The following is a 14,458-nucleotide window of genomic DNA, read 5'->3' as shown; positions in this document are numbered from 1 at the left end:
ACAATATGGGTAGTTTGCACTGCTGGGTGGGTTTTGAAATTGACATCATAATATTAAAAATGGATAACTCGACACTCACTGTTACTTCATACGACTGACGCAATGTACAAAAACAAATAATAATAATACTTTCATCTGCTGAGTATCCATTTAAGAACGCAATCGTGTGGGATTGTCGTAATCCCTTGCCTCATTCTACTGTGCAATGTTGACGTGCATGCCGTGAGTTTGTCTGGTGCGTCTCCATGGAGACCAGTTTAGCTGCAGTGTGCTGTGTGTGGAAAGTCAGTCTAGAGAGAGCTCCCTTTTCTTGCTTTGCTGATACTACAAGTGACAATGTTACGATAGAGTACTACATTCATGATGTAGGTTTTTTTCCCCCTAAAAGCTCTAAAGTCTGACTGTAGGACAGTTTTCTCAGCAGTGAATCGACGTTTAAATGTGTTTAAATGGCTGGGTTCAAATCTGCTGTTGAAGGAGCTTAAACAAAAATTAAGATGAAACATCGGCCTGGCAAAAAAGGAAAAACAGCAAAAACGGACAGGAAAGAAGAGGCACCAGAGCTAAAGTTACAACGGAAAGAAAGCATCAGTCTCAACAAGGTGTTTAATTTTATACCTAGACCAGCACAAGCATTTGTGGACGCTTATATTGGCAGAAACAAGCCCTCGAACCAGACTTCGATGTATCAAAACGAGGAGGGGCTTTTTCAAACTGTTTAAATATTATTTGGGGCTACTTTTTTTTTTTTTTTTTTTTTTTTTTTTTTTTTTTTTTTTTAAGAACCACAGCATTAACTAACTTTGATTTCAAATCACTGGGACTTCATTTATGAGCTGAAGAAAAAAAAAAAAAAAAACTTTAAGGACAAAAAAAAAAAATCATTGGGTTTCAGACATTAATATTTGAAATATGCCAATCATGTAATGAAAACAATAGACTAAACCTGGTTCTAGATTTAGCCTGGCACCATTGCAGACATTTTAATAAGAGCCTTAAAAATCTGAAAGAGACTTGGTCGTGGGTGGATATCAGTCCTAAGTTATCTCATTACTCAGAGTATTACTCTGTACTTCAGTGATTGGGTCATGGTGGAGGAATAACACAGCAGATAAATAAATAAGTTGGAGCAAAATGACTTTCAATCAGACCTGTTTGTTCGGGCAGATAGATGATCTGCAGGACCTCGCGCTCATTGAAAGACCAATACGACGAAGTCTGACGGTATTTATTTTGTTTATTATGTAACTGCCATTTTATGATAGTGTCTGATTTATTGCGCGTTTATTTGTATGTACTGTATCTGGAATATGGATTTCCTTAGATCAACATTGTGGTCAGTAGTCAGTTTTCCCTTTGTGCTGAAAATTCAAATAGTTTGGCCACTGTGTAGGTCAAAGCGGGTGAATGTATAAATGAGTAATCAGTTTAATATTACATAAAATGATATTGTGTACAGGTGCAAAGGTCGTGATATCACATGTCGGTAATTCGTTACTTCAAGCAAGAAATGAATGTTGGAGAAACTAGTTGAAAACGATGCACAGAATGCACTTGGTATCATGCTATTAAATATCACCTTACCATTGCTCATTTCCTATTCACTGACATTTTCAAAGCTGAACGGTTTGTTGAATTTTCTGATTTGGAATCAATACTGCGTCATGAAAGAGGCCAGTGCATTGTAAACTTAAGAGAAGCCAATTACATGTACAGTAAGCGGTCAACACTGTTTTATTCAAAACATGGCCAAAACAATTAAGGACAGTGAAAAAGATAAAGCAGAATATTTCCAGACTGATCTTTGTTTTGTTTTTGTTTGTTTTTTTTTAATAATTGCATTGTACAACTGAAGTGATGTCTTAAATGCCAGGAAATACCTGCGTAATATATTGAATCAATTGAAAAGATTGAAGAGGGGGCGGGTTACGGTATTATCCATGCTGCTGTGGCATTTTGTGACCGCAAACTATATAGCCCTCCCACTCTTCCTCCATCCACACACTACCCCCGCACCCCAGCCCACACCACCCACCCACCCACCCACCCACACACAGTAATGAATCTTTTTATTTTTCGTTAAAGGTCGTTTTTATAGACGCATTGCATGGATAATTTTAAAGTATACATGGATAGTTTAATGACACCGCCCATTCCTAATAGAAACGTAATTTAGGCATTTGAGATCTCGACGTTCTATTTGTATTTGTCAAGGCTTTTGACGAAAAACTGAGGTCCATTAGTTATTATTATTATTATTATTATTATTATTATTATTATTATTATTATTATTATTATTATTATTTTATTTTATTATTTTTTTTAAATAATATTCCTGGTACCTAATCAGTTCTTGTGCTGTAGGTTACGTGATCTGATTTCAGCTTGAACATTGTATTAAGACAGTACTATAGCACAGGAAGTTATTAGGTACTAATAGGCAACGTGTTTGTATTTGAATTAATCAGCATATCTTCATTAATGTAAAAAAAACAAACAAAGAAAACGTAGAAAAGGGGAAATAGTATGTCTCACCTGAGCTAATAGCCTTGGTTATCAATAATTTAAACCATACAGTTACTAATAAATCTTATTCTTTTAGTAACTGATCTCAATAAATACAAATGTTTTATTATATTGTTATTTCTTATTTTACAGACTGCAGAAGAGATAGAAAAACTGACTGTGGATGAAGGTCTTAATGATATTGAAAGAGCTGTTTATCTTCTCAGGTATCCTGACATTTACTAATAGAAGCTTGAACGCTTAAGAGAGATGGGGAAAGAAAAATTGTGGGAAACAATTTAACTCATGAATTATTTAATGACTTTCTAAAAATCGTTTTGATGATTGAAAAAATATTGATATTAGAGCCACATCATTTTATCAATGGACTTGACTGGAGTAAATAGGCTAACAGTTGTTCCCTAGCTAACCATTTTGTGGGCACATTTGTGGTTACCTCACCTTATCTCAGAAACCATTAATGATATGTACTTCATACTTCCATGTTAAAACTCAGTTGTATATCCATTTTATAACCTTATACTGTCATGATCAAGTGGAAAAGAAGAAGATAGCCATAAAGGTGGTGAGTAGATCCTACTTTGAACATCAGGCATCAGTGTAGGCCAATTTTAGCTTTACCTGCACTTAGAAATGTGTGTGCTTGACCCTAGGCATTTCACAGAATGATTATTCTTTCATGCTTTCTTTTTTTTGGCAGTTGATCTAGTGGAACAAATGATATTTCATTGTGGCATGTTTTGTTTGTTGTGAGTCATTATTACTGACTCTTCTGTAGGGTGCAGGTGTAGAGTTTCAGTCTGTGTGCTCTGTGAACTTGCTACCAATGCTGTCACTGATCAAATGTTAAAATATATTTCATGCATTTGCTTTTGCAAATCAGGCTTAAAAGAAGCCTTCCAACAATCTTGATATTACCGAATATAGGTATCTATGTAATCGATCAAATAGGACCAATGCCAAAGTTAAAAGCATGTGAGCATGTATCACTGGTGTATTTTTGTTTCTTAAAGTATGGAAATCAGCAGGGAGGGCCCTTTAATTATTTTATTGGCTTTTAAGTGTGTTAGAAGAGATAATACACCTTTAAAAGTTCCAAACAAGCACATACTGTAACATGTCAGCATACATAGTTGTTTTTGTAGTTTACACCTGTCTTGAATTTCTGGGGATATAAGAAGATATCTGTCTTGGGGAGCAGATGGTATTGGGTTAACAGTTTGCCCATCACTCTACGTGAGTTGTAATTTAGATCACGATTACCTGCTTTTTAAATCTTTTAAAACACTTTTGTGAAACTACTTAATGAAACAAAGCCTTTGTTATTAAGCTGTTCTTTCAATAAAATTGACACGTTTAAATGAATAATCTATACTGAGAATCAAAAGAAACTTATCACTTATATTTGAGCATCAAAAGAAACTTATCACTTATATTTGGATAAAATTCACTAGATGTGATCGAAAAATGACAAACTCTGTTTTCGAGCAGGTGCAGTTACTTTTTATAATGCTGATTAACAACTGACATTTTATGGGGGAACGGGGGATACTGTGAAAGTCACAGGCCAGTAGTGTGTGTGGCCACTGTTGGAAGCAATACAAGCAGTACATCTGCGACTCATGCTTTGCACCAGGTTTTGGATGTTGTCTTGTGGAATTCTGGCCCATACCTCTTGTAGTGCCTGGATAAGCATCTGCCTGTTCAGTGGTCGCCGAGCCCTAGAAGCCACACATCCCAGTTCGTGGCCTTTCATTAACAGAGTGTGTCTGGTTATACCATCTCGCCAGGTTTGAAATTGCTGGCTGTGAGCACAAGACGGCGAACCACAGTACGCTGCCCTAATCCAGCCTCCAATATGCTGATTGCACAAAGGTGCTGCTCTCTTGACAGACGTGGGCATATTGGTGTATTGGCAATTCAACAGCTGAAATCACTCCATATCCAATGTCCAGTCAACTGTCTCACTAATTAGGTGATTAAGTGCATATGCTTGAGTCACTCAAGCTTGTCATGGTCAATGATGAATGATCGAGTGATTAAAAAGAAACCAGAAACATTTCATCAATGTCCATCATTTATATACCTTTTTTTTTTTTTTTTAAATAAATGTGTTATAATAGCGATAAGTTTCTTTTGGTGCTCAGTGCAGTTTCTTCCAAAGTATTACTCATCATTAATTCTAAAAAGGACATGTGCATTAACCTGATTATTAAATGTTGTTTGACTTAAAAACAAACTATTTCACTTTGGTTTGTTAGTACAGCATATATTTGTTGAAAGTGGCAGTGCTGTGCAAGATGGGATTTAAAATTTACGATTCACATTTGCATATGAACTGAACTCCACAATGCTTGATCTCCATTAAGATAATAAACACTCTGCTGTATGAATCTATTAGTAGATGTAAAAGGCAAGCCAAATTAACCTTCACTCAGTCTCCGGTTTAGTGAACATATTCACCCAAATAGAGGTTCGCCTTGTGGCCATTAAGAATTCTGCTGGATGGCTTAGCGAGTAGGGTCCACTGCTGTTTACAGTACCTGGTATGATCAGTTGTCTGTGCTAAAGGATGTCTAGCAAATTTCATCATAATTGCCAAGCAGTTCTCTAGATGCCTCCACTTCTGTTTTTCCCTGTAGCTGGATAATAAATACTAAGAAAATACAAGTATATCTATAGTACTAACAAGGTCTTCAATATGGTTGACTGCTCAGTTCGTAAATAAAGTAGTATCTTATGATTGCTTAAGATACTAATATTTGAAACTGTGTTCAAGAGTAACCGGTGTTGTTTATCACTGACTTTGATGAATGATAGCTCTTAGATACTATAGTACCATGTGAGTCTGAAACAGAAATGTCATAGTATAGCAGAGGTACAGTGCCTATAGTAAGTATTCGCCCCCTTGGACATTTTCACAATTTGTTGTATTACAACCTGAAATCTTGATGCATTTAAATGGGATTTTTTTCCTTTGATTTACACAACCTATTCAAAACTTTGAAGAGGCAAGAGAATTTTTATTGTGAAACAACAGTTATTGAAAAAAAAACAAAAAAACAAAACTGAAATGTCTTGGTTAGATAAGTATTCATCCCCCTGAGTCAATACTTGGTAATTACAGCTGTGAGTCTTTTGGGGTAAGTCTCTACCAGGTTTGCACATCTGGATCGTGCAATATTCGCCCATTCTTCTCAGCAAAATTGTTCAAGCTCTGTCAAGTTGGATGGGGATTGTTGGTGGACAGCAATCTTCAAGTCTTGCCACAGATTCTCAATCGGATTCAAGTCTTGGTTTTGACTGGGCCACTAGGACATTCACTTTCTTGTTTTTAAGCCACTCCAGTGTCGCTTTGGCTGTGTGCTTGGGGTCATTGTCCTGCTGAAAGGTGAGTCTCTGTCCCAGTCTTAGGTCTTTTGCAGACTGAAGCAGGATTTCCTCAAGAATTTGCCTGTATTTAGCTCTATCCATTTTGCCCTTTACGCTGACTAGCTTCCCAGTCCCTGCTGATGAAAAGCATCCCCGTAGCACGATGGTGCTACAACCATGCTTTACAGTAGGAATGGTGTTACCTGGGTGATGTACTGTGTTAGGTTTTCGCCAGACATTGTGCCTTGCATTTTGGCCAAATAGTTCAATTTTTGTTTCATCGGACCACAGAATCGTTTGCAATATCTTTTCAGAGTCTCCCACATCCCTTTTTGCAAATTCCAAGTGGGATTTTGCATGGGCTTTTTTCAGAAATAGCTTCCTTCTTGCCACTCTTCCATACAGGCCGGATTTGTGGAGAACCTCAGCTATTGTTGACACATGGACAGTTTCTCCCATCTCAGCCATAGAACATGGTAGGACTTTCAGAGTTGTCATTGGTCTCTTGGTGACTTCTCTGACCAATGCCCTTCTTACCTGGTTGCTCAGTTTGGGACGGCGGCCGGCTCTAAGCAAATTCTAGGTGCCATATACCTTCCACTTTTTAATGATCGACTTGACTGTGCTCCAAGGGGTATTCAATGCCTTTGAAATATTTTCATACCTCTCCCCTGATCTGTGCCTTTCCACAACTTTATCCCGGAGTTGACCCAAATCAAAAATATGTATTAGTCACTTGCAGTTTATCTGTTTGATAGAAATGAGGAACAAAACCTACAGTGTGAGCTGCTTCAGAATCTCAAAGATTGCACTTCGGATTTTAGAATCATAGTGTATTTTAAAAGACAGGTTTTGCTTCAGGAGGTAATTATCACAGTGTTGTTTTATTCACCGTTCATTTTCTCAACACAACGCAGTTTCCTGCGTACAATAGCCAGTCTCTGATAGATGGTTGTAAAGTAAGGTTTCCTAGTCAGGGAGCTGGTACAGGTGGTTAAATGGAAAAAATAAACAAGCATTAAAAACCAACTAGGAAAGGGTGCTTATTGAAAATAAGCATCTTGAATTTGAATTCATAGCAGAAACAGCAGTGACTTAAAATACTTAAAAAATATAGCGTTATACATCCCCATGTGTTGTTACAACTGTTTAAATAACGTACCTGTAATTTTTCTTTTCATTGTTAACATCCTGACAATTCTTTACACTTATAACTTTAAAGTCTGTTTAAAAGCTCTTTTCAAAATGTCCGCTCTAGTGTACTGATGTTTGAGGTCTGTCCTCTAAATCACTGCAGGAAGAGCGATACAAAAAAACCCCAACATAAAAACAAGTGCTCTGGCTGTTCTGTTCCGTACCACAACATGGATCGGTATTGCTTACCTGTTTCACAGGGTGGGCAATAATCCTTACAATATCAGTACACTAGAGCGGACATTCCTGCAAATAAAATAAAAGGCTAAAATTGAGTCCCCCCTGGCACATAATGTAAGATACACAAACAGAACTACTGAATAACAGTTAACACAGGAAGCAAGCTCACCGTGCCATCAATCAATAATAAACAAACTTACTATTTTACTTTAAACATTACAAATACGTCTGCGCAGTAATAATAAAAAGCTTAAAATAATGTTACTGCAGCTATGTTTCAACACGAATGTGACAGTGCGCCTCGTTCAACCTTGACCTCTGTGCACCAGAAGCAGTTTTATTGAAAAAGTATGTAAATTTTATGTAAAATTGTCTGAGTTGATGATTATGTATGATAAGAGTGTTGATTTGGTTACGAAACAAATTTTAAAAAAAGCCTTGCATGTTTTTTGCCCCACTGCATTATCATTCAAGTTGCATACCCTGCTTCAGATTACAGGTGTGATAAAGAAGGGCTTTGTTAAGTATAATGACAATCAAAGCATCTAAATGGACTCTTTCCAACTGTCTATGTTCAATTCTAAAAAATGTTCCTGCTTTGTTCAGGGTATAATTAGGCTATTAAAAAGAGAGATTATCTCGCAAAAGTTCATGGTCATGAAGAATGAACATGGAGCTGTTATTGTGAGAACCCAAAAGAATTAAGGCACTGGAAGGAATAATATAAACCCATCTTAACCAATCTAATAAGAGAGTTTCCTTAGAGCTTGTTCGGTCCAGCATTCTGTGTTTACATGAATCTGATTACCACTACCCATTCCAAATCTCAACATTCTGAATAGAATCAGAATATAGTGACTTTCAACATTGAAACTGTGTTTTTTTTTTTTTTACAAAACCTTTAATACCATCCTAGCTTTGTAACCTATTAACAGTTTCTTCTTTATTTTTGATGGGTTCTGATACTTTTAGTTCCCCAGGCAAATTAAGGAGTTGCATTGATTTTGCAGGTGCAAAGTTCTGCATAAATATTTAAAATGAACTTATTTCAATACCTTGGTTGATTGAGTTATTATTTAATACTGGTAATTAATGCTGTACGAAATGGTTATTTGAATATTTGTATCAAGCTCTCCAATGAAATTAGGTGCTGACATTCAGGTGACAGTCATTGTTGTTGATTGAACTAATTTACCATTCAAAATGAAACAAGTGAAGAAGAATCTGCTTGAATTTTTGATGATTGCTGCTTTTTTAGACTCTGGAGGACAGCAATCATCACAACTTCAAACAGCTGTTTCTTCACTTGTTTCAATTGGAATGGAACTGTAAATGAGCCTCACATGAGGTGGGCATATTCAAATAATCGAATAATATTTAACTTAGTGGTTTGGTAATATGCTATTACGTATTAATAATATTGTGTTACAAAACAACACTGTTGTTTGTTTTGTTTGATTTTTCATTTTCATTTTTGTATATTGAAAATATGTTGTGGAATATTCCAACAGAGGAGAATGTTAATAAAGAGATGCCATAATAAAATGAAAACAGGAAGATGATGTAACTGAATCTAGAGTATGTGACCATACAGAAACTTCTGTCACAATAATCCTGTAAAAATGACAGCTGTATGTATAGTGCTGTGGGTTGAGGAAAATATTGAAAGGGGTGTGGGAGTTTTAAAATTGGATTGAAAAATATTACTCTATTTTAATACCAGAATGTGCTTATAAATCACTGGTATGCTTATTTTTGTATTATTTGCTGCAGGCCAGACTTGCATTAGGGCCCCAGTATGTAGGCCCCTATATGTAGATGTCTGTATCTGTGAACCTGTTTTTCTGAAGATGCAGAAGATGAAAACTGTAGAACACATATGTAAAGAATGCATATACCTCCACTGTATCCCTGTCTGGGATTCATTTACACCATTTGATAAACAGGAGCTGCGTGCCTTGACAATGCCTTTATATGCTTTTGCTGCAATGCTTTCGTTGTATGCTATGCAGTACTATCGTTTTAAAAGGGGTTGATTGCTGTGTGTGGTTGTTAAAGCAGGCAACTTATCTTTGTCTCAGTGCCACTGATTGGGCTTTAAATCTATTCATTTCTATTCCAAGCACATGAACAAAGGCATTATTTACACAAGTGCTTTTCAATGCAACATCCCCAATCAAAGGATTTACAGAGAATTACAAGGCAAGGTGCATGGCTAAGCAAACACATTCTGCAACAATGTTATGCACATTCCAATAGCAATGCCACAGTACACGATTCAGCCATAAACAGATACAGATGTATTGCCTTTTTTATTTTAGTGCTAGTTCTCATCTCAGAGTCAACCCCTCAGATGAATTCAGAATAAAGGCAAGCATGGTACAAAATAACATTTTATTAATTTATTTTTCTAATGTAAAGATCAAACACATATTGTTTAATGGTTGTATTATAAATATCCTTCACCATCTCATTGCATGATATCCAGGTTTCTTCTATAGTGTGTTTACATGGTTGCTAGGCAGTCATATCTTGTGCGCTTGTTGCACTGGCCGTGTCATAAGAAACCAATGCATTTGTTTGCGATCTCGTGTTTTCAATAAATCAAGCTTTATCATGCCAGGTAAAGGGCAATACTATTGGCAAGCTGATTGGCCATTGAGGTGTGTAATATACTGTAGTGCTGGAGAGCCAGTCTACACCAGGTTCTAGCAAGTTTAATGAAATAATAATTGCTTTAGGACCTGTTTGGTGGCTTAATAGGTTCAATGAAACCATTAAGAACATGGTTGGAACAAATTGAACCATCGTGTACCCCGTTTTAATTGTATACACATTTGGGTGATTTGTTTTTCATATTTCAAGTGCCAGCTTGTAGCAGTAACTTCTTGATTGATTGATTTAAAAATATTAATTCATATTAATAATAATGCATACTAGTATTGTATTATTTTATTAAACTGGACAAAAATTAGTATAAATTAGGTAAGGTTTTTGTGATATGGTTTCAGCTGCATTGGTGTGGAACGGTAAAATTAATTGGATGTGCATTAGAACAATGTGCAATTCATGCTGGTTTCATGCTGACCTCCCAATAGTGTGATTAAGCCTGTGCAAAAAAAAAAAAAAAAAAAAATCACTGAAGTTCTGCAGGACCCTTAAAGCTGCAGAACCATTGCCTGAGAAGAGAAATATTTAAAAGTAGCATGTTGTCTGTTTGCTGTGCTGTTTATGCAGTAGCCTTATAAACAGTGGCCTTTGCTTACACTAGCTATTGTTGACATGCCTTATCAGCGTTTTTAATTCTCCTAGGTAACCAGGGCAGTTTGCTCCTGAAAAGCAGTCTAGCTTTATCAAAATGGAACTAGTCCCACTGACAAATCATTAACTTAAAACTCTTGAAGGCAAACAAGAAGTAAACACATATGTGTAATCTAATTTACACCACGTTTTGTGGGAGTGTCCCTAGCTACTATACAGCATTGTTATGATACTTGTACAGCCTCCTTATTGTGTTTTGCACTGAAAGGAGACCAATGGTTATAACATACCACAGTAACGACAATTAAATATAAGTGAATTGACGAGGTCCTTTAGCGCTCTTAAAAACATGAATGAAACTATCAATTCTCATTTCAGGAGGTAGGAATTTGCATTATTGAGATTCTGAAAAGGCTGTTCAACATCAAATGTAGTATATTTGTAAGAACTAATTCTTTTCAATATGTTATCTTTTTTTTAAGTACTATGCTTCTTTTTGAATGAAATATTTAAAATATGTTGTGCTTATGTGTATAGTTGATTTGTGTATTCTACTGGATTTCACATGAGAAACAAGACATAATTCATTTTTTTATTATGGACAAGTGTTTGTATCAATTGTAGATTATAATTTGATTACACTACCCTGTCCACTTTTGTTATGGTCTGGAAGGAATATCTCTAAATCCGTAGCCCAAGATAATTTTTTCCAATGGGTTCGTTATACTACCAAGCTATCCCAAAGATGTATTTGAACCAATTGACAGTGCAGGTTCTACACGGTGAGCCAACAGTGCAATTAATGTGATTAAAACCAGTACACTGACATCTCATTGCGTTTTCATAGACTATCAAATGGTTCTCCCTGATTATGAGGCCATTACAGGTCACTTTATAATGCCAAGCATTTTCATTAGATTGGTTCCAAATCTTTCTATACAGGTACCTTTGTTAATTCTGCTTAGTCAAAGTTCACCACTGGTTCAATCTGGTTCAGTTAATATGATTGTTCATTCCAGATTTAAATTGTTTCGGTTATTTTCAGCAACATGCTAAGGTATCATACTCAACAGCCATGACCTAATTTCCTTGGGCTCTTTGCCAGATAAACTTGGAGCTGAACCAAATTGCTTCTTAGTTATTAACTAAGCCTAACCAACAATGGCTCAAGTAGGAAAATCTACCCCTGAAAAGTAATTAGTGTTTGACAGGACATTGGAACACTGGAATAGTATGCAAAAGTTAACAGATTAATCAAGTAAAATAAATAGATTATTGTAATTGCAATGTGCTGTGTATGGCAGCAAGTTCTTCAAAAACAGCCCTCCCCATCCTCTCCCCCATGATGCTAATCTGAGCTTTTACCTTTGAAATTAAAATCCAGCTGAATCAGTTATTGCAGTGTCTAGAACTGCAATATTGATTCTGGCAGTCTCTTCAAAAACCGGACACCGAATGAACATACAGATTGACAGAGTTAGAAACTCTGGCACTAGGGTTGCCATTCCTGGACACTTTAAGACAGGTCAGGTTTTTCAACTCAACTCTCTAAACGACAAATGAATAGATTTTATTGAACATGCAAAGTGAGTGTGAATTGCATGAACTGTATTTGTCTGACATATTCCATAAATAGAAACTTAACCACAAGATTAAACGAGAAAGAGTGCGGTTGAGTTAAAAATTCTCTAGAACAAAATCGCACTATTGTTTACCATATACAATTTCAAGCAGTACGATTTTAATGCATATTGTTATGATGCTGTCTGGATAGAATCGCCACAGCAATTAAACATATTTATTGAAGCCGCTCACACAATTCACACTCACTTATTGATTTAAAGTCATTCATTTGTGGTTTAGAGGGGAGCTAAGAAACTTGACCTGTCTGTCCTGGAATTGTGGGACCAGTTGGCAACCCTATATGGCACCATTACATCTAGACCTAGGTAACAATACTCGGATTGATTCAGTGTATTGAAAAGACTAGTTGCTAGGAATTTGAGTAATCGGATCCTTTGATCTGTAGGTTTAGTACGACTATGCAAATAAAGATAAGCCTAGCAAACATATATTTAACAGGAGCCTGATTGTCAAACTCTTTGTTCTTGATGATTTATAATATACATAACTAGATAAGGGCAAGCTTTAGCAGCAGTTATTGACATCAGAATGTGTTGATGCATGGAACAGCATGTCTGTCTGTCATGTGTGTCACACACTGAGCTAGAGAATAGGTATGTTATTGACATATTGTTGAAGTACTGTAGTGTCAGTCTTTTCATGATCCATATTGGTTTAATTGTTAGTTACGTATGGGATACAGCTCTATCGATGAAAACTGACAACTTAACACAAGTTCTGAGAAATCAGAAAACAACCTTAACTTGTTATAATATAAGCAAGTGGAGTTGTACTACATCTGTGCTTACCAGCTGCTGTAGTGCAATATAATACCATCCCAGCAGATAGGAAATGTGAACTAGAGCTGAATCACTTGTACAAACAAGTATTAGAAACCCCCCATTTGAAATAACTGCTGCAATTATTTACATGACAGCAATCAGCTGCCAGCAGTGCTCATTGGGTGCTGCTGTGAATTTTAAAAAGTCAAATTGGTGTGTTTTTTCATGGGCAGTCAGATGTTGTCATGTGATTTTGGCTTCTACTATGTATTAATTGCCAGATACCAGTAGGTGTAAACATACTACCACTAAGCATGTACTCATCTCTGTATTCCATAATAATGGCTGCCATGTTAGGAAAAACAAGATGTGCAACGTGGGAATCTAGTGAACCTGGTTCCAAACCCTTTTATGTGATTTATTTGAATTATTTTGCAGCTCAGGTCAAGATGTACAGAGAGCAAGTGTGGTCGTGAATCTCCCAAACCTGGTTCGACAGAATCCAGCAGAGACATTTCGAAGGGTGGTGCCAAAAGTCAGAGTAAGTAAACAAATTGTATATTTCTATGCCTCCAATGGCACCTATTTTATCTTGATAATAGATGAAAAACGTTCCTCATAATGTGCATAAAATACATCTATTGCTTTATTTAGATTCCCCCTATTTAGCCCAACCCATTCCGACTACCAGACATTTAACCACTTTACCAGTGTCCAGAAATCACTGAAGTCCTGATAATTGTGGAACCGGCTGTAAATCATGTTGAATGATGATCCAAAATTGATACACTTTTGTACAGTTACAATGTTTGCTGCTTACAATCTTGGCTGTTATTGTGCAAATCCTTGAAAGAGACTTAGGGCATGATTAAAAACACCCCCTAGCCAGGCCATATCTTTTGTTTTCACCAATCTCAAAGCAGGAGTAGAACCGATTTTGTTAAACTGCACAGTTAAGTACAAGTTTGGTTCCTATTGGTTTTTGAAGAATAAGTAATGTCTGCTGTCTTTCGCCAGGCATAGTGCAGGTGCTTTGATGGTGTTGCCTGGGTAAATTAAAGGATTTATATACCAGAATACATGATTTTGTTTTACCCTGATTTGAGTGCACGTTCACGACAGTTGTTTTTCCACATAGGTAGTTCCACTTAATCCTAACAGAAATGTTGTTTTCCCTACAGGAGGTTTTACATGTTGCAGGGGTGGAGATGCAATTAGCGGCTGCTGCCTCCTTTCTAACCATCCTGCAAGATGAGCTCATATTGATCCAAACTCACACCCACTCAATTTTGCAGATTATACTGCTAAACCTATATCACAGGGATGCAGGTCAGTCTAAAGAGAAAATTGATGAGTCATGCCAACTGATTATATTGTGTGCTACTGCCTGAATTTCAATCTATGATTGTAGCTGTTGATGGCAAACAAAGACCATTTCAATTGTACATGGTGAAGCACCAGAGTAAGTATAAGCAAAAAGCTTAGAACAGATAGTGAAAAATCACATCTGAAGTGCTGAA

The 14,458-nt window shown here is 36.4% G+C and overlaps 1 protein-coding gene across 4 annotated transcripts in view; it reads left to right on the top strand.

The window, feature by feature from the left end:
• Positions 1–284: 284 nt before the first annotated feature.
• The window catches only part of LOC121330363 (serine/threonine-protein phosphatase 4 regulatory subunit 4-like), a 28,592-nt gene continuing 14,418 nt past the window's right edge, over positions 285–14,458 (top strand). For all 4 annotated transcript variants that reach the window (XM_041276831.1, XM_041276833.1, XM_041276832.1 and 1 more), the window contains exons 1-4: positions 285–1,224; positions 2,659–2,732; positions 13,377–13,479; positions 14,120–14,267. In XM_041276831.1, the coding sequence (XP_041132765.1) occupies positions 1,135–1,224; positions 2,659–2,732; positions 13,377–13,479; positions 14,120–14,267 (415 nt within the window). In that variant the 5' untranslated portion in view covers positions 285–1,134. The remainder of the gene's footprint in view (positions 1,225–2,658; positions 2,733–13,376; positions 13,480–14,119; positions 14,268–14,458) is intronic.

Source organism: Polyodon spathula, chromosome 17, assembly GCF_017654505.1.
Source record: "Polyodon spathula isolate WHYD16114869_AA chromosome 17, ASM1765450v1, whole genome shotgun sequence".
Taxonomy (NCBI): Eukaryota; Metazoa; Chordata; class Actinopteri; order Acipenseriformes; family Polyodontidae; genus Polyodon; species Polyodon spathula.
This window is presented reverse-complemented; position numbering and strand designations above follow the sequence as displayed.